The 18,534-nt window shown below is 38.6% G+C and overlaps 1 protein-coding gene across 45 annotated transcripts in view; it reads right to left on the bottom strand.

Annotated features, from left to right (window-relative positions):
• ST3GAL6 (ST3 beta-galactoside alpha-2,3-sialyltransferase 6) overlaps nt 1-18,534 on the bottom strand; it is a 63,026-nt gene that overhangs the window by 31,355 nt on the left and 13,137 nt on the right. For 19 of the 45 annotated variants that reach the window (XM_078352205.1, XM_078352195.1, XM_078352167.1 and 16 more), the window contains one exon: nt 7,310-7,479. The exons of 2 other annotated variants lie outside the window; for them this stretch is intronic. Coding sequence is in view for 6 of the 43 variants with exons in the window: in XM_054246082.2 (XP_054102057.1) it covers nt 1,133-1,181 (49 nt within the window). In the remaining 37 variants the exon portion in view is untranslated. Of the gene's footprint in view, nt 1-1,132; nt 1,278-4,743; nt 4,954-7,309; nt 7,480-18,534 lie in introns of all 45 variants that reach the window. 24 more of the 45 variants (XM_078352189.1, XM_078352200.1, XM_078352181.1 and 21 more) reach the window with 2 other exon arrangements.

The following is an 18,534-nucleotide window of genomic DNA, read 5'->3' as shown; positions in this document are numbered from 1 at the left end:
CTGCCTTCCTTCCTCTTTGTATTTATTACTCAGTTTGTGATTATTATCTGCAGTCATGAGCAAACCTGTAACAGAACCTCCAGCTCTAGCCATGCATTAACGTCTAGACTTTTTTGGTCCCCACTCATAGGTCCCCTAAGCCTAAGCGCCACAGACCCAGCCATCTCCATATAACCTAAGCCTTAATGGAGACATACAGGACTCCACAGTGATGAACGGAAAGGCCTCAGTCCTCCCTAACTCATTTACTACGTCTCGTTTAGGTTTGGTCCTTATTACTAATTAGAAAATCCAAACGTGTGAGGGCGGCTTCATTCACATCCCAAGGATCTCCAACCTCTAGCAGCGATGATCATGTAAATAATAGCACCGTTTATTAACCACTTACTAAATGGCCAGCACATGAAAGGATGAAATCATGGGTATTTTCATCTCCATGCTAGAGATGTTTAATACCCAGAGCAGTGGCCAGAGTTCAAACTGAGATCTGTCTGATTTCAAAGCCCACACTTTCAAATTGCGGCTTATAGAAAACTATAATTATCATATTTTTAACAGTATGAACTGTTAAACAGTAATTTAACAGTATCTTTTAAAAATAAAACAAGGGGATGATACTCATTAAATGTATGGATTTATCAAGCACACTTCTTTAAAAACATTATAATATGAAAAACTATTAATCTCATAATTAAAGAGAAATCTTAAAGTATCAGTAGTCTGGTTGATGGAATTTTCTGCTAGAAGGATGAAGTAATTCTCAATAGGGCATAATTAAAGAAATAAAAAACAGCACATATAGATTTTTTAAGCATACAATATTACACTGAAAAGGCTAAATTTAATCTGAAGTTATAAACTACCGCTATTTAATACAAATTAAGAAAAACCCTGACATTGCTGAGTAAATTAATAGAAAATCTGATTTATGCCCCCCTCCAAAGAAACTGAGTTGTGTAACTTCAACAAATGAGATCAAATGTACACACTTTGACTGATTTCCAAATACATAACTGTTTTCTTTCTGCATTGCAGAAGGGGAACATTTATAATTAACTTTCCCTCTCCTCCCCCAATTCTTCTGCTAATACAATGATAGGAAGCTGGTTCCTACACGCGTATATACACACACCCTTCTCCTTCAGCTTGTCAACAAAGCCAGTGCTTTCACCAAGTATCATCCTTAGCACATGTAGACAGATCCTTTCACTTAATTAAAGATCAGTCCACTGCCAAAGCAGATGACCAGATCCTCTCCTGAAAGTGGGGTGTGCTCACTGCAAAGAATAGGAAAAGGAGAGAAATGACTTCTCAGCAGAATTTTCTTCTTTAATATCACAGCAGGACACATTAAAAATCATTCAACTCATAGCAACTATATGGGATGCTAAAAATAAATGAATTGGAGTTCCTGTTTTCAAGATCTCTCTCTTCAGACTCAGGTCCATTGCAAATACACAAGTAAGCTTTTAAGGAACTTCTTTTGTTCCTACTGTTTATTCACCTTTTCTTTCCATGCCCATTTATTCTCTTAAAGTAAAAATTGTTCCTGTGTCTTCATATCAACATCCTGCTAATAAGATATCAGCTTCCAAGAACCATTAAATGTTGTTAACAGATTGATGACTGTGGCTAATTTTTTTTTTTTTAGGAGGAGTCTCGCTCTGTTGCCCAGGCTTAAGTGCAGTGATGTGACCTCAGCTTACTGCAACCTCCACCACCTGGGTTCAAGCAATTCTCCTGCCTCAACCTACCAAGTAGCTGGATTACAGGGACATGCCACCATGCCCAGCTAATTTTTCATATTTTAATAGAGACAGGGTTTTGCCATCGTGGCCAGGCTGGTCTCGAACTCTTGACCTCAAGTGATCCATCTACCTCGGCCTCCCAAAATGCTGGGATTACAGCATGAGGCACTGTGCCCAGCCTGTGGCTAATTTTTAAAATTGACTTTTATTCATTTCTTTTCTTCATTTTTTTGAGACAGGGTCTCAATATAGTGTCTAGGCTGGTCTGAAACTTCTGGGCTCAAGAAATCCTCCCGTCTCAGCCTCCTGAGTAGCTGGGGATAAAATTTTTATGCAGTAAAATTTACCACTTTTAAATGTGTGATTTGATAAGTTAGATAACAACTGGCCTGGCGCAGTGGCTCACACTGGTAATTCCAGCACTTTGGGAGGCCAAGGAGGGTGGATGACCTCAGGTCAGGAGTTCAAGACCAGCCTGGCCAACATGATGAAACGTCATTTCTACTTAAAAAAAATACAAAAATTAGCTGGGCATGGTGGCACACGCCTGTAAACCCAGCTAAGCGAAAGGCTGAGGCAGGAGAACTGCTGGAGCCCAGGAGACAGAGGTTGCAGTGAGCCAAGATGGTGCCACTGCACTCCAGCCTGGCCAACAGAGCAAAACTCTGTCTCAAAAAAAAAAAAGTAACCACCACTGAAGTCATGATTCGAAACACTGTCATCAACTCCAAAAGTTCCTTTGTTCCTGTCTGTAGGCACTTCCTTCCTCCCACTTCCTGGCCCCTAGCAACTTGATCTGCTATCACTGTAGTTTTGCTTTTCTAAAATTTCATATAAATGGAATCATATATATTTTATTGCTGACTTCTTTCAATTAACATCATACTTTTTTTGAAAAATGCTCAAGTTGTTGCTTGTACCAGGAGTTCATTCCTTTTTTACTGCTAAATAGTAACCTATTACATGGTCATACCACAATTTATTTATCAGTTTACTTGGCAATACACATTTGGTTTCTTTGCAATTTTTGGTTATTGTAAATAAAGCTGCATTAAACATTCAAGTACAACTTCTTGGGTGGATATATGTTTTCATGGGCAATGTAATAAATATGTTTACCTTTACGTAAAAAGTTTATCTTGCATTCTGGGACCTATCTCAGTTATATTGCACGCTGGTGTCAATCTCAGTTTTAAAAAAGCCCTACCTATATCAATTCAAATTATTAATGCTATTGAATAGTATGAATCACTGACCGGCATGGAAGAATCTCTTGATCTATTAATATCAAGCATTTCATAACATGTACGTACTCAACTTTAGGATATGGAGAACAGAACTCACGGCCTAGTGAAGGAGCTATTATGCTGTTTCAAAATTATCTCCATTATCTGCTACGAGAAGTAAAGCAAACTATTTTACACCTCTGCTATTCAAAGTGTGGTCCATGGACCAGCAGGACTGGCATCACCTGGGAAGTCGGCAGAACTGCAAAATCTCAGCTCCAACCTTTGATCCACTAACTCAAGTGGATTTTGGCAAACCCCCAGGTGATCTGCGTGTTTCAGAAGCACTGCTGGAGAAGGTCAGAGAAAAAAGGAATTGTATCCAACCAAGAAGATCAGGGCTTCACGGAAAACAGCATCTGAGGGGAACTGGAAGCTCACTCTAAGTTTTATGCTACATCTTTTAAGTCTTTATAGTGTGACCTTTTAACAGTTTCAATCAACAGAAGTTTCTCTGAAGAAACTAGTCAGATTCCCTTTGAAAATAAGTAGCTTTGGCCAGGCGCGGTGGCTCACACCTATAATCCCAGCGCTTTGGGAGGTCAAGGTGGGTGGATCACAAGGTCAAGAGATCAAGACCATCCTGGTCAACATGGTGAAACCCCATCTCTATTAAAAATACAAAAATTAGCTGGGCATGGTGGTGTGTGCCTGTAGTCCCTGCAACTTGGGAGGCTGAGGCAGGAGAATTGCTTGAACCCAGGAGGTGGAGGTTGTGGTGAGCCAAGATCGCGCCATTGCACTCCAGCCTGGGTAACAAGAGCAAAACTCCGTCTCAAAAAAAAAAAAAAAGAAAGAAAGAAAAGAAAATAAGTAGCCTTGAGAAAAATTTCCCACATCATTCTAGGGAATGTTTGTGGTTTTTGTTTTGTTTTGTTGTTTTTGTAAATTTCCTGGACACTGTCCTTCCTCTATTAGTTTCAGTCTTATCCTTCCATCTATTATTAGTGTCAGTATATTTCTGGTATTTTTGAGAGAAAATATGTAGGATTCCTCCATTCATATTATACCTATAGGACACACACCTCATTTTGCATCTCCTTCTGATTCACCTAAGTGCCAACTGAATCACTGCCCATACATTTACAATAGTTCCAGTTACTGCAATTCACAACTTGAACCCAAGAATTACAGATCTTACAGCTGAGAAGACCACAAGAGTTGGGGCCACTTAGACTCAGTCAGGACTTGCAATATTACAGAAGAGCCAGCCAGGATCTCAAAAAGTTTAAAAAAAACAACAACCTGTCAAAGGCTATCTTGCTAAGCAGCAGAGGTGGTAATAAAGGAGAACCTTTTACATGGGTTCCCCTCCAGCACAACTCCTGTCTTACTATGGGTGCACAATATTTATTTATTTGATGAGTAAATAAGTCAATAAAGGAATAAATAAATTATTATCTCCAAACCCATTTGTCTGTTTTTGTTCCAATCCTCTCTGATCTCTACAGTTTTCAGTTTCAGAATTTGCCCTTGGGTGGCACTACCCAGGCCTCCCTCTACTTCTCTGCCTGTGTTTCTAGATTTCGTCTTTCTCCTCTGCCCACCTAAATACAGGTGTTCTCAAGCTGTTATCCTCATCCTGTTTCCTAAACCCATGTTCTCATCACTTCTCACCTTAGCTACTGGCAATGATCTCTAATCTTTCCTCCTTTTAAACCAGCCCACATGCTGTACGTGGCATAAAATCCTCAAAGTGCAGCTCTCACCTTGTCACTTTGCCTGGTATTTTAGACTTCCATGACTTGGTCTTAGTAATTCATTGGCAATTTATTCTTTGTAGGTGGTAGCATAATTGAGTGTTAAGATTGTTCGCTTGGTAATCAGACCCTCTGAGTTTGAGTCTCTAAAGCTCTTCCTCTGATAAGCTGTATCACTCTGGGAATTTGCTTAATCTTCTTATAATTCAAGTTCCTTGGCTGTAAAATAAGAATAATAATACTGCCTAATAGAGCTATTACAAGTATCAAATATAAAATACTTAGGTAAGTATCTGGCCCATGGTAAAGACTCTCATAATCTTGTTTTAATTGTTCTTTTTAAATTAGTGAAGTACGGCCAAGAATGGTGACTCACACCTGTAATCCCAGCACTTTGAGAGGCCGAAGCAGGTGATCACTTGAGGTCAGGAGTTCGAGAACAGCCTGGCCAACAGGGTGGAACCCCGTTTCTACCAAAAATACAAAAATTAGCCGAGTGTGGTGGCACGCGTCTGTAGTACCAGCTACTTGGGAGGCTGAGGCAGGAGAATAGCTTGAACCTGGGAGGCGGAAGTTGCAGTGAGCTAAGATCGCACCGTTGTACTCCAGCCTGTGAGAAGAAGCAAGACTCCATCTCAAAAAAAAAAAAAAATTTGTAAACTACTAGCTTCCCATACACCAAGCTCTCACTAACAAGTAGCTTTCTAATGTCCTGGTAGAGATCCTAAGAACTCATGACTTTGAGCTAATAATAACCTCAAAAAATTAAGTTTTCATGACTATGCTATTATTGCTACACAATCATTTTAACATCTTAACGTATCTGTGACAGGAAGCTTTATTCGTCTACTTTTGAATATAAAGTGAATGGCATTTAAACTAATAGTAATTCATTGGCAAAATTCATCTTAGAATTAGACCCTATTTCTGGCTATAGAAACCATATCTCTTTTATGCCTTTCATAATAAAACTGTTCTGAAATTTAATAAAAACAAACAAAAACTCAGATTTGTAAACAGCATTTCAAATTTGTTTTGAAGCAAAACAAAATAAAATCAAGAACTCTACAAATAATCTGAGTTGGCAAATAGGTTTCCTCTTCCATTCTCATTTGGATCCATTATAATGTTGAGAAGGATTCAGATATTGTGCCCTAGGTGTAGAAGCAAATACCATGATGAATCAAGAAATGTCTAACAAGGTAAAGATAAAGACCGGAATTTGTGTTGCCCTATCCCAGAGAATGAGAACAGAAGAATAAACATTGTGCAAGGGGTAGCAGTAAAAAGTTAAAACTGACTAAACACTTACGTGACAGAACTGTTCTAAATGCTTTAGACACAGACCTATTTCAATCTTCTAAACCACCCTTTAGGAAATGCTTTATCATCATTCCCATCTTACAGGTAAAGCACACAGAAGTTGTAAGTTCCCCCCGGGATACCCAAGTAGTAAGTGACAGAGGTAGGATTTGAACCCAGGCACACGCTAGAATCCAGGAGCATCATAAGGACTCTCAAATTACTTCCATCTTTTTGATGCCAGAAACTGTAAAGACTGACAGGAAAAACAGCTTTACAAATACATAACCAAGATGATTACAGTCCAGATTCTATTAAATTAAGATGTTGCTGGCGATAAAACCTGAGGACCCAGTCCTACCTTCTGCCTTGATTCAAGTCCTCAAGAGCCTGCAAGTCTAGTGGCTCAGGACTATGCTGGGGAAAGGCTTCGAATCCCACATGAGCAATCTCAGTGGGAACAAGCAAGAGCTGAAGAGATTCCCTAGCACTAAATCACAAGACCATTCTGAGTGTCCATATTGGCCAGCACTACTAAAGCATAATGTTCTCAGTCAGTAAGTCTTTCCCAAAAAGATCTCCACACAAATTTTCTAGTAGGATAATCATTCTCTGGTGAACCTTAATAAATCACTGAGTGCCTGCATAGATTCAGGGGGAAAACATGTAGCTCATTCCTGGCAGACATTTGAGCCCTACATCTTTTTTCAGAATAAAGTTATATATTCATGTCTGAAATTTGTGCATGGGGTTCTGAAATAGTAAAAAAACAATAAGCCTAAAAGATTACAATACACTTTAATGAAACTATCATTCATTGTTTCACTTAAAGACAGAGCTGAAACTAATTCTATTGAGAAAACAAGGCCCAAAGAGGAAAAGCCTCTTACCGAAGGTGATAAAGCTGGTTAACAGCAGAATTTCTACAATATTTGAGATGCATGTAATGTTCTAATTTTAATTTAAGAGTCTTCTTCTCACTTACGTATTGGCTAAGAAGAGTCCCAAAGAAGGCCCATTTAATTGAGACTAAAAATAATATTTAAGACACCCATAGCTCAACCATGAGATATGCTGAAGGGTCATGGGTTTATTAGCAGTTTTATAGGCCTCTGGCCTGCAAAACTAGTAAGAGAAAATAGCAGGGACGGGTATTCATAGAAGAGGGGATTTTAACATCACCCACAAAGATAGAAACATTGTATCAGAACATTACAACCGCTCAAGCTGACATTTAAGGATATGAGACAATGGTGGTATTGCCTTTGCTTACCTGCACTTTTAGGAAACTGTTTCCCAAAGACTCTGTTAGCAGAAGTGGAGAATGTGCTAAAGAGGAACCAGGCTGCCAAAGACTGAGGACGCTGCCTGCTGAATTGCTGGGGCCTCTCTGTTAGAAATTATCTAAGACCCAGGGTGGGGCCGCTTCCTCACTTGCAAATGCTGAAATAAAACACAAAGACAGTATGTTTGTAAGAATGGCTCAACTGACCCAGAAAAATGTAAAAAGTCATTTTTAAAATTTAATGAAAACACTATCTTACTAAACTCACTTCTGATCTCCTAAAAAATGCTTTACAGGATGATGAAATTACCAAACACAACAACAAAACAAAAAATCCAACAGTCCGTGTTACATTACTGCCAGCCGTTCAGAACTGGCTTTCCAAAGGACCCAGCTCAGCCTCCTTAAAAATAATAACATATCCAGCTCAATTAATCCCAAGTAACCTGGTAATGAAAGAACCATCTGTCTTATTTTCCAGCTTCTCTCCACACATCCACACAGCTTTATTTTGAAATGCAGAGGTAAGGTGAGAGAAGGAGCTATTTTTCTGAAAATCATTAGAAGAGGAAGGGAGAGAGGGACAGATGAGAAAGGAGGAGGTCAAGAAAAATAAAAACATCTAGAAGAAAGTGAGGGAAAAAGAAGTGTGGGTAAATTATTAGAACAAACCAGTTTTAAAATGTGCCATGGGCTACTTTCTAAAAAAAAAAAAAAAAATTGAAAAAAAACCCAAACCTCTCTTGCTACAGCTTTTCTTACACAAGACTAACACACACACACACACACAAATGCGTGCTCTTGAAGTTAAACAATTATGCTAAATCTACTCTGCCTGTGTGCTGTAAAAGAACAGCATGGTTTATTAAGCTTTTTAAGCCCATTATTATGTTATTAGTATTCTAGTATTTTGTGTATTTAAGTTAAAGGCACTTGAAAAATAGCAGGTATACGAATATCTCATTAACCCTCGTGCTATTTCTTAAAAGCCGAAAATCAAATTCCCAGATGGAAGATACCCTCCCTATACTAGGAAGAAAGGCAACATCCTTATCTTCAAAGAGAAGATGTTAAGACAGACCTTGTTAAAATAACTCTTTTAAGCCTCCTGACACAATTTAGTTGCATTTTCACAGTTTATTATGCTTTGTTCAATCCAGTATGTTAAGTTCAGACACACCTAAGAGATAGTGGGTGTTCAGTTCCAGACCACGGCAATAATGCAAGTCACAGACTTTTCAGTTTTCCAATGCATATAAAAGTCATGTTTATACAACACTATTAAGTGTGCAATAGCATTATGTCTAAAAAACAATGTGCATATCTTCATTTTAAAATATTTTACTGCTAAAAATGCTAATGATCAATCATATAAGCCTTTACTGAGCTGTAATCTTTTTGCTAGGATGATCTTGCCTCATTGCTTATGGCTGCTAACTTACCAGGTTGGTGGTTGCTAAAGGTTGCGGTGGCTGTGACAGTGTCTTAAAATAAAATAAGACCTTTGCTGTATCAACTGACACTTCCCTTCACAAAAGATTTCTCTATAGCAGGCAATGCTCTTTGATAGCATTTTACCCATGGTAGAATCTCTTTCAAAATTACAGTCAATCCTCTCAAACCCTGCCACTATCAGCTGTTCTATCAGCTAGGTTTATCTAATATTCCTAACCCTTTGTTGTCATTTCAACAATATTCACAGCATTCTCACTAGGAGTCAATTCAATCTCAAGGAATCACTTTCTTTGCTCCTGCATAAGAAGCAATTCCCATTCATTAAAGTTTTATCATGAGGTTGTAACAATTCAGTCACTTCTTCAGGCTCCACTGCTAATTCTAGTTCTCTTGCTATTTCTACCACATCCACAGTTTCCTCATCCACTACAGTCTGGAACCCTTCAAAGTCATCCATGAGAGTTGTAATCAACTTTTTCCAAACTGCTGTTAAAAGTGGATTATTTTGACCTCCCATGAATCACAATGTTCTCAATACTGTATACAATGGTGAATTATTTCCAGGTTTTGAATTTATTTTACCCACATCCATCAGAGGAGTCACAATCTATGGCACCTATAGCTTTACAAACTATATTTCTTAATAAGACTTGAATGGTGAAATTATTCCTTGATTCATAGACTGCAGAATAGATGTTTTAGCGGGCATGAAAACATTAAACTCCTCATACAACACCATCAGGGCTCTTGGGTAACTAGGCACACTGCAGAACTGAAAACAATCTTTTTTTTCTAAGCAGGTCTCAATAATGGGCTTAAAGTATTCAGTAAACCATGCCGTTCTTTTATAGCACACAGGCAGAGTAGATTTAGGATAATTACTATTTAAACATGGCATCTCCCTATGTTGCCCAGGCTGGTCTTGAACTCCTGTGCTCAAGTGATCCTCCTGCCTTGGCCTCCCAAAGTGCTGTCATGACAGGTGTGAGCCACTGCACTTGGCTAATTTAGCATAATTTTTAAGGGATGTAAAATTTTCAGCATGGTAAATGAGCACTGGCTTCAACTTAAAAGCCACCAGCTGCATTAGCCCCTAACTAGAGGGTCGGACAGCCCTTTGAAGCTTTGAAGCCAGGCACTGACTTCTCTTCTCTAGCTATAAAAGTCCTAGAAGGCATCTTCTTCCACTGGAAGACTGTTTTGTCTGCAATGAAAATCTATCGTTCAGTGTGGCCACCTTCATCAATTATCTTTGCTAGATTTGGATAACCTGCTGTAGCCTCTTCTTCAACACTTGCAGTTTCACCCTGGAGACAGTTTCTTTCCTTAAACCTCATGACTTCCAACTTTTCTTCTGTATCTTCCCTTAGTCTCCATGAAAAAGAGTCAGAGCCTTGCCGGGGATTAGGTTTTGGCTTAAGAAAACTTTGTGGCTTGTTTGATCTTCTGTTTAGACCACTAATACTCTCTCTGTATCAGCAATAAGGCTTTCACTTTCTTATCATTTTTGCGTTCACAGGAGTAGCACTTGTAATTTCCTTCAATAACTTTTCCTATCTATTCACAACTTGGTTAACTATCTCAAGAGACAGAGTTTCTGGTCTGTATGGCTTTCAACATGCTTTCCTTACTAAGCTTAATCATTTCTAGCTTTTGATTTAAATTAAGAGATGTGCAACTCGTCCTTTCACGTGAACACTTAGAGCTGTTGGAGGATTATCAATTGGCCTAATTTCATACTGTTGTGTGTCAGGGAATACAGAAGCCCAAGGGGAGAAAGAAAGACAAGAAAAAAGAACACATAAACATGTATAGATTAAGTTGGCTGTCTTACAGGGGCGTAGTTTGTGGTGTCCCAAAATCATTACAATAATAACACCAAAGATCAGTGATCACAGATCACCATAACAGATATAATAATGAAAAAATCTGAAATGTTAAGATTACCAAGATGTAACACAATGGCAAGAAGTGAGCACATATTGTTGGAAAAATGGTACCAATAGGCTTGTTGGACAAAGGGTGGCCACAAACCTTCAATCTGTGAAAAGCACAATATTTATGAAATGCTATAAAATGAGTCATGCCTGTTACTAGCTCTTCTTCTTTGCATCTTCTTTATGAGGGCACCCATGCCACATAAAACTTGTAAAATAAATCTGTATGCTTTTCTCCTGTTAATCTATCTTACGTCAATTTAATTCTTGGGCCCAGTTGGGACCTTAAGAGGATGGAGGTGGGGTTTTCAGCCACCATGCTCTCTGTTAATAGAAAATATCTATTTTTAAAAATTCTTAGAAAACAAATACTTTGAAATAGTGAATATTTTATTTCAGAGGCCATTTATGAACTCTAATGTCTTTCAACAGGAAATAATTGTGCTTGGTTATTATGAAAATCATATAGTAACATAAAAAACAGATTTTGCCAAAGAAACTTTTTAAAAGTTGACTACATGAAGATTATTTCTCTGTGTTGGATGTATGTGTATGTAACACTTTACAGTAAATCCTCACCTATTCTTCATGAGTTCTCGGAAACTATGACCTTAAGCAAAGCAAAGTATACCAAAACCAATTTTTCCATCAACAATAAAATGACATTGAATAAAAATGTTTTATTTAAGGTTGTAGCTTCCAAAAACTTATTAATGACACTAAATACATTTGTCTTTCAAAGAGCTAAGTAATGAACCCATTTAGAAATCAGAAAAGCAAAGGAATACTGTTTATTACCTACTATTAGAGAATTCTTCACCATGTGACAGAACTTTGAAACTAAAGAAATTATGGATCGGGCCTGGCGTGGTGGCTCACGCCTGTAATCCCAGCACTTTGGGAGGCCAAGGCGGGTGGATCACGAGGTCTAGAGATCGAGACCATCCTGGTCAACATGGTGAAACCCCGTCTCTACTAAAAATACAAAAAATTAGCTGGGCATGGTGGCGCGTGCCTGTAATCCCAGCTACTCAGGAGGCTGAGGCAGGAGAATTGCCTGAACCCAGGAGGTGGAGGTTGCGGTGAGCCGAGATCGCGCCATTGCACTCCAGCCTGGGTAACAAGAGCAAAACTCCGTCTCAAAAAAAAAAAAAGAGAAAGAAATTATGGATCATGGTGTATTTGTGCCTCAGGGTTATTCTCTCCTTAAATGTATAGAAAGTATAGTTCCTGAGTTTTTTTTTTTTTTAAGCTTTTTTGTTTCTTTTTGCTTTTTTATTGCATTTTAGGTTTTGGGGTACATGTGAAGAACATGCAAGATGGTTGCATAGGTACACACATGGCAGCATAATTTGCTGCCTTCCTCCCTTCACCTACATCTGGCATTTCTCCCCATGCTATCTCTCCCCAACTCCCCACCTCCCGGTGTCCCTCCCCTAGTTCCCCCTGACAGACCTCAGTGTATGATGCTCCCCCTCCCTGTGTCCACGTGTTCTCATTGTTCATTCAACACCCACCTATGAGTAAGAACATGTGGTTTTTTATTTTCTGTTCTTGTGTCAGTTTGCTGAGAATGATGATTTCCAGGTTCATCCATGTCCCTACAAAGGACACAAACTCATCGTTTTTGATGGCTGCATAGTATTCCATGGTGTATATGTGCCACATTTTCCCTGTCCAGTCTATCATTGATGGGCATTTGAGTTGGTTCCAGGTCTTTGCTATTGTAAACAGTGCTACAATGAACATTCGTGTGCATGTGTCTTTATAATAGAACAATTTATAATCCTTTGGATATATACCCAGTAATGGGATTGCTGGGTCAAATGGAATTTCTATTTCTAGGTCCTTGAGGAATCGCCACACTGTCTACCACAATGGTTAAACAGTTTACGAGTTTCTATCATCTTCTATCCGCTGTCACTTATTACTAACTAGTATAAGGACTCCATCACAATTTTAAAGTTAGAAGGGTCCTTTAAGATTATTTAGTCTGGGCTGGGTGCAGTGGCTCACGCCTGTAATCCCAGCACTTTGGAAGGCAAAGGCAGGAGGATCACCTGAGGTCAGGAGTTGTAGACCAGCCTGACCAACATGGCAAAACCCCATCTCTACCAAAAATACAAAACTTAGCCAGGTGTAGTGGTGGGCACCTGTAATACCCACAGCTTGGGAGGCAGAGGTTCCAGTGAGCTAAGATTGTATCACTGCACTTCAGATTGGGTGACAGGACTCTGTCTCAAAAAAAAAAATTAAAAGATTATTATTTAGTCTGAATAAAATGGTACAGAAACCTCAAGCACTGTCATACCTGGAACAGCAGGGGCAGGGGTGGGGATTGGGGGGGGAGGCGGGGGGAGGAGGATTTAGTTACACCTGGGGAAGCTTAAATCAAAGAAAGAAACAAGAGCGCCCAGTCACAGTTTGAAGGTCCTTACTGAAGAAGAGGATTTTGCTGGTTCTGATGGCCACTAAACAGTTATGCCAAGGCCAGTGAATGCAAAATTGAAGGAGTTAGGTTTGAGCTCAGTACTAGGAGGACTTTGCTAATATTTGGAATGCCTAATATAGGTTGCACTCTTGGAAAGTGGGTTACTCATTACTAGCACGTCCTAAAGTCCATTTGGCAGGGATGTGCAGAGCAGTGCTTAACAAACTCTAATAGCCACTGGCATCAGCTGAGCATCCTGTTACGGTGCTGATTCTGATACAGCAGGTCTAGGGCAGGACCTGGTTATCTGCATTTCCAGCAAGCTCCCAAATGATGTCAAAAAAAAACAAAAAAAACAGTGCTGCTAGTCTGTAGCCCTGCCTTGAGCTCCCAAATGATGTCAAAAAAAAAAACAAAAAAAACAGTGCTGCTAGTCTGTAGCCCTGCCTTGAGTAGCAAGAATGTAGGGTGAACAAGAACATTAAAATGTTACTTAAACCAGGTTACCAAAGGTATGGTCATTGTACAGTCTTCTAACTACATTATTTCAAAAGTCTTCTCCAGCCCTGATTTTTAGGCAGATAATTAATAAACAGATTAAGTGGTTATTAGCAGAGTTTTATGAGTCCGCACATTCAAATTTCCGAAAACATGTTGCATCCTATACCCCAAGGTCATACCCCAACCAGTAATTAATTCTGTACAATACTAAAGAAGAGATGTTTCACTTCCCTAGAAGAATGGTGATCTTATTGTGAGGTTGGAAAGTACTTAAAACTAAGTAAATGTGCTCTGATGAATGAATTTGTGATTTCAGTATACTACCAGTACTTCAGTGTACTATTCAGTAGGTTGCAAGAAAACATGGCTCTGAAGTAATTTTTCCAGAAATTTCTATTAAAAAAAATAAAATCATGTGTCTCTGAGGCGGGCAGAGAAAGTTCCTTAAGGCCACAATTTGCAGTTTTCTTTTTCATGGTAGGGCTTTACATTATATTCCTAGCCCTGGAATTTCACCTCCCGACCCCTATACAGAATTCCCTAAAAGATTTTAAAGTCCTTGTTTATTGCTTGGTCATATTTTGCTCTGCTCCTCAACTAATCTAATAGATTTGAGCTTTCAATCAGTTCAAAACTCTCTGATGTCTTTCTTGGAGAAGCATGCTGATATCTGAATACACAGCTCTTCCTTACACTTGAAAGCATTCTTAGGTTTCTCTCCCAGAGTAAATAAAACTGCCACAAAGGAGCCACCAGTTTCCTGTCTTTCCTGATCCTGAAAGGCCCCCTTCCAAAGAATTTACTGGTTAGTTTGCTTAAAAGTTAAAAATAACATTTCACCTGATATTTAAAAGTTCTGTTTTATGCCAATTTATTCTGAATAAGCCTGGATTATTCTGGCCCTTAGGAAGTATCATCTCCAATCTGATTTTTTTCTCCTTTTCTGCTATTTTTAAAAGAAAGAAAGGAATTAGCTTATCAGATGAGCATATACCAAACCTTTAAAATTGCCATGTTGCAACTGTCCCGCTTTTCACAGCAAATGAAAATGTGACAACGCATATACCACTATCAATCAGATGACTTCCTAGAGTCACGTTACAAATATAAGGTGAATCTTAATTTGGGACAACTTAAAATTTATTATTACAAATAAACCAATATATATGGTAGATTTTTTTTTTTTATAAAATCAAACAATCCTAGATTTACTTCCTAAAACCAGTGGGTTGATCCTTAAGGCAAAGTGAATTTCAAAATCATTTGCTAAATTTAACTCTGAGTGTTTCCTGTTCTAAGGTAACTCTGTTGATTTATTCAATCAAAAATGTTCACTGCCTACTCTGTGCCAGACACTGTTTTAGACTTTGGAGACACAGCAGTGAAGAAAAACTTTCATCAAGAAAGGCAGAAATTGGGGCCGGGCGCGGTGGCTCACGCCTGTAATCCCAGCACTTTGGGAGGCCAAGGCGGGTGGATCACAAGGTCAAGAGATCAAGACCATCCTGGTCAACATGGTGAAACCCCATCTCTACTAAAAATACAAAAAAACTAGCTGGGCATGGTGGCACCTGCCTGTAATCCCAGCTACTCAGGAGGCTGAGGCAGAATTGCCTAAACCCAGAAGGTGGAGGTTGCAGTGAGCCGAGATCGCGCCATTGCACTCCAGCCTGGGTAACAAGAGCGAAACTCCGTCTTAAAAAAAAAAAAAAAAATTATATATATATATATATGTATGTATAAAATTAGCCAGGCATGGTGGCAGGTGCCTATAATCCCAGCTACACGGGAGGCTGAGACATGAGAATTGCTTGAACCTAGAGGCAGAGGTTGCAGTGAGCCAAGATTACACCACTGCACTCCAGCCTGGGCAACAGAGCAAGACTCCGTCTCTAAATAAATAAATAAGAAAATACAGCTAATCTTTTTTGCACACTTACTACATTCCAGGTTTCACAGGCACAAACTCATATAATCCCCATCATAGCACTGAGATGGACATGTGCACGATTATTCTGAGTTTATGGAAAAGGAAACTGAGACCTAGAGAAGTTAAGTGACTTGCCCAAGGTCTTCAGCTAAAAGGTATCAAGGCTGGTTTGGCCTTAAGCAGTTTACCGCCAGGGTCCTCATTCCCAACCCGTCAGCTACGACAGCTTCCCAAGAGTGAGGTCAACTTGAAGCTTGCCTCATGTTCAAAGTTCTGTTAATTTTCATTTTTCACAGAATGACATCACAAAATATTAGGTATACTAAACAATAGCCTCAGTCTCATTCCCAGAATCACAATAAATGTATGGCTCCTCCACTTCATTTATTTCATTAGGAAATAGTATGCATATTTATTACAAAAACATTAATAGAGGTCCAAATGTTAATTTAATAAATAAATGCCCATGAGCTCATTAACAAAAATAACCATCTCTTCTCAGAGCTATTTTTAAACTAGATTTATGTTTCCTTCCCTACCCCCATTCCTCTCCTCCCAGTATCATGAATCTGATACACAGTCCCCTTTTTATATTTACACACATACAAACACACATACCCACACACACATATTCATAAACATATGGGATATATGATATTAAGTGGTTGACATCTGAATAGTAAATACATAATATTCTGACAGTTGTGTTTATCACTCTGTACTTTTAATTTTTAGGTCTATCCATATGGTGCCTGAAGATCTGGATCATTCTTTTTAAATGCTGTATTTTATCAACCAAATATATCACAAATATATGCATTCCTTGGAGGAGGCATTTAGGTTGTTTTCAGAGACTTATCTAAATGTCATTTTGGAGCCAAATCACTTTTTGCCAATCTGGTAAAAACAGTTTACTAAGTTAGTGAATCCTACAGATTGCTAGAAATACTTTGGAATTGTCATTTCATTGCTAAATAGAATTTTTTTTCTGAAACATAAACTTTTGGTAGTTCAAGTCTTCTGAAGATACCTAGATATTTAAAACACTATGAATCTCTGAAAAGAGAAACAAAACAGAAAATAATTTCTAGTTTATGTGAATCTACAATAACACTGTTGAAAACAAAACATCTTGACAAGAAAATAGATGCAGAAAATAGTCTTCTTACAACCACTCTCTCTTCCTGATAACCACATTGACGGGGCTGAAAAAATCAGCACATTGAGAAAGCAGATAAACAAATCAAGGTTTCTCTGGAATGCTTTGTTCTGTGTTCTGGCCAGAAGATAATCCAAGGCACAACCTTACAGAAAGGTTACCACATTGTTTTTAGAACCAAAGGACTGTGAAGCGCCTACTATGTATGTACCAGAGACAATACTTGATAAAGGCGACAATCAGAGCATGAATGAGCCTGGTCTTTAACCTGGAAGTGGTTAGACTGATAAATGATGTGACTGTAAAAATGGCGTGACCTATAAATGGTGTGATCTATTTATGTGAATGGCAAATGATACCTCAAAGACATTGTAACAAGTGTAAACTGAAACCTAGTATATAGACATGTGAAGACTCCAAAATCCTAATTACCCTGCTGTGATTACAAGAATGTATCAAATTATGACATGTGTCCCAAAAATATGTATGTATAATATGTAATAATAAAAATTAAATGAATATTGCACAATTTTTAAAAATAAAATAATTTTGTTTTCACTGAAAAAAATGTGAAGACTCATCTGTGGAATTCTTATACTGTTAACATTATTTTCTATAAAGAAGAATCTGAGAAAACATTAAAAGACAGACCTTTCGAAAGATGGGTAACTATTTACCGATGACTACATTCTTCACGTTATAAAACAACCCAGTCTAGAAAATACAAAAGGACATTTGAAGGAAGTTTCTCTTCTGGGGGAGAGGGGAGAAGAAAAGTCTCTTCTACAGAAGTGTACACAATCTCCAAGAAGGTAAATTAAAAAAAAAAAAATCTAGGCTCCCAGTGAAAAACGTCACTCACAGCACACTGAGGGTTAGAATGGAGCCAGCCTGGCCACACTTTCACAAACTACTACAATATTTTAGTACAGTCCATAGGCAAGCTAAGGAGTTCTCAGTTCTAGATCTCTGGTTCAGGCTTAAGAAATCCTCCTGGGCTTAGGAAAACCCTTCCAGGCCTCAGGAGGCAGCCCTGAAATCAACTGAAATTCCTATCAGTGATGTAATAGTTTAGTGAGAAAACTGGCCAAGCAGATGGAGCAGCCCTATCATTTGTTCATCTATCCACATATCCATATATCCATCCATTCCGTTCCATTCCATCTCATTCATCCATCCACCAATCTATCCATCCATCCACCCACCCGTCCATCCACCAATCCATCCATCCATCCACCCATCCATCCATCCACCAATCCATCCATCCATCCATCCACCCATCTATCCACCAATCCATCCATCCATCCACCCATCCATCCACCAATCCATCCATCCATCCATCCATCTACCCATCCATCCTATCTCATCCATCTATCCATCCAACCATCCATCTATCACAGATAATTATTATCCATCTATTATATGCCACGAAATCTCAGGATATAAGGACTGTCTGAGCCAAAAAAGTACAGACGTACTAAAGGCAAGCCCACATGATCATACATTTAAACATAGACAATAAAACATAACATATACATAACCCCTTGCCCTGCCCTTGACCTCTAAACTACAAAGTGTACTGTTTTATATTTTTTCAATTATATAAAATGTCCATTATATAGAATATATAATTAGCCTAAAACTCCCTCCTCAAAGGGCAAAATACTTCCCAGTATAAACAACAGGAGCTGGAAGCTGAAACAGGCTTAGCAAGAGAATTAAGAAGGTCCAACAGGCCAGAAACCAAAACCAGGATTACCTAACCTTCTGAAAGTCCCCTATGTTTGTGATTTTGTAAAA

Source organism: Callithrix jacchus, chromosome 15, assembly GCF_049354715.1.
Source record: "Callithrix jacchus isolate 240 chromosome 15, calJac240_pri, whole genome shotgun sequence".
Taxonomy (NCBI): domain Eukaryota; kingdom Metazoa; phylum Chordata; class Mammalia; order Primates; family Cebidae; genus Callithrix; species Callithrix jacchus.
This window is presented reverse-complemented; position numbering and strand designations above follow the sequence as displayed.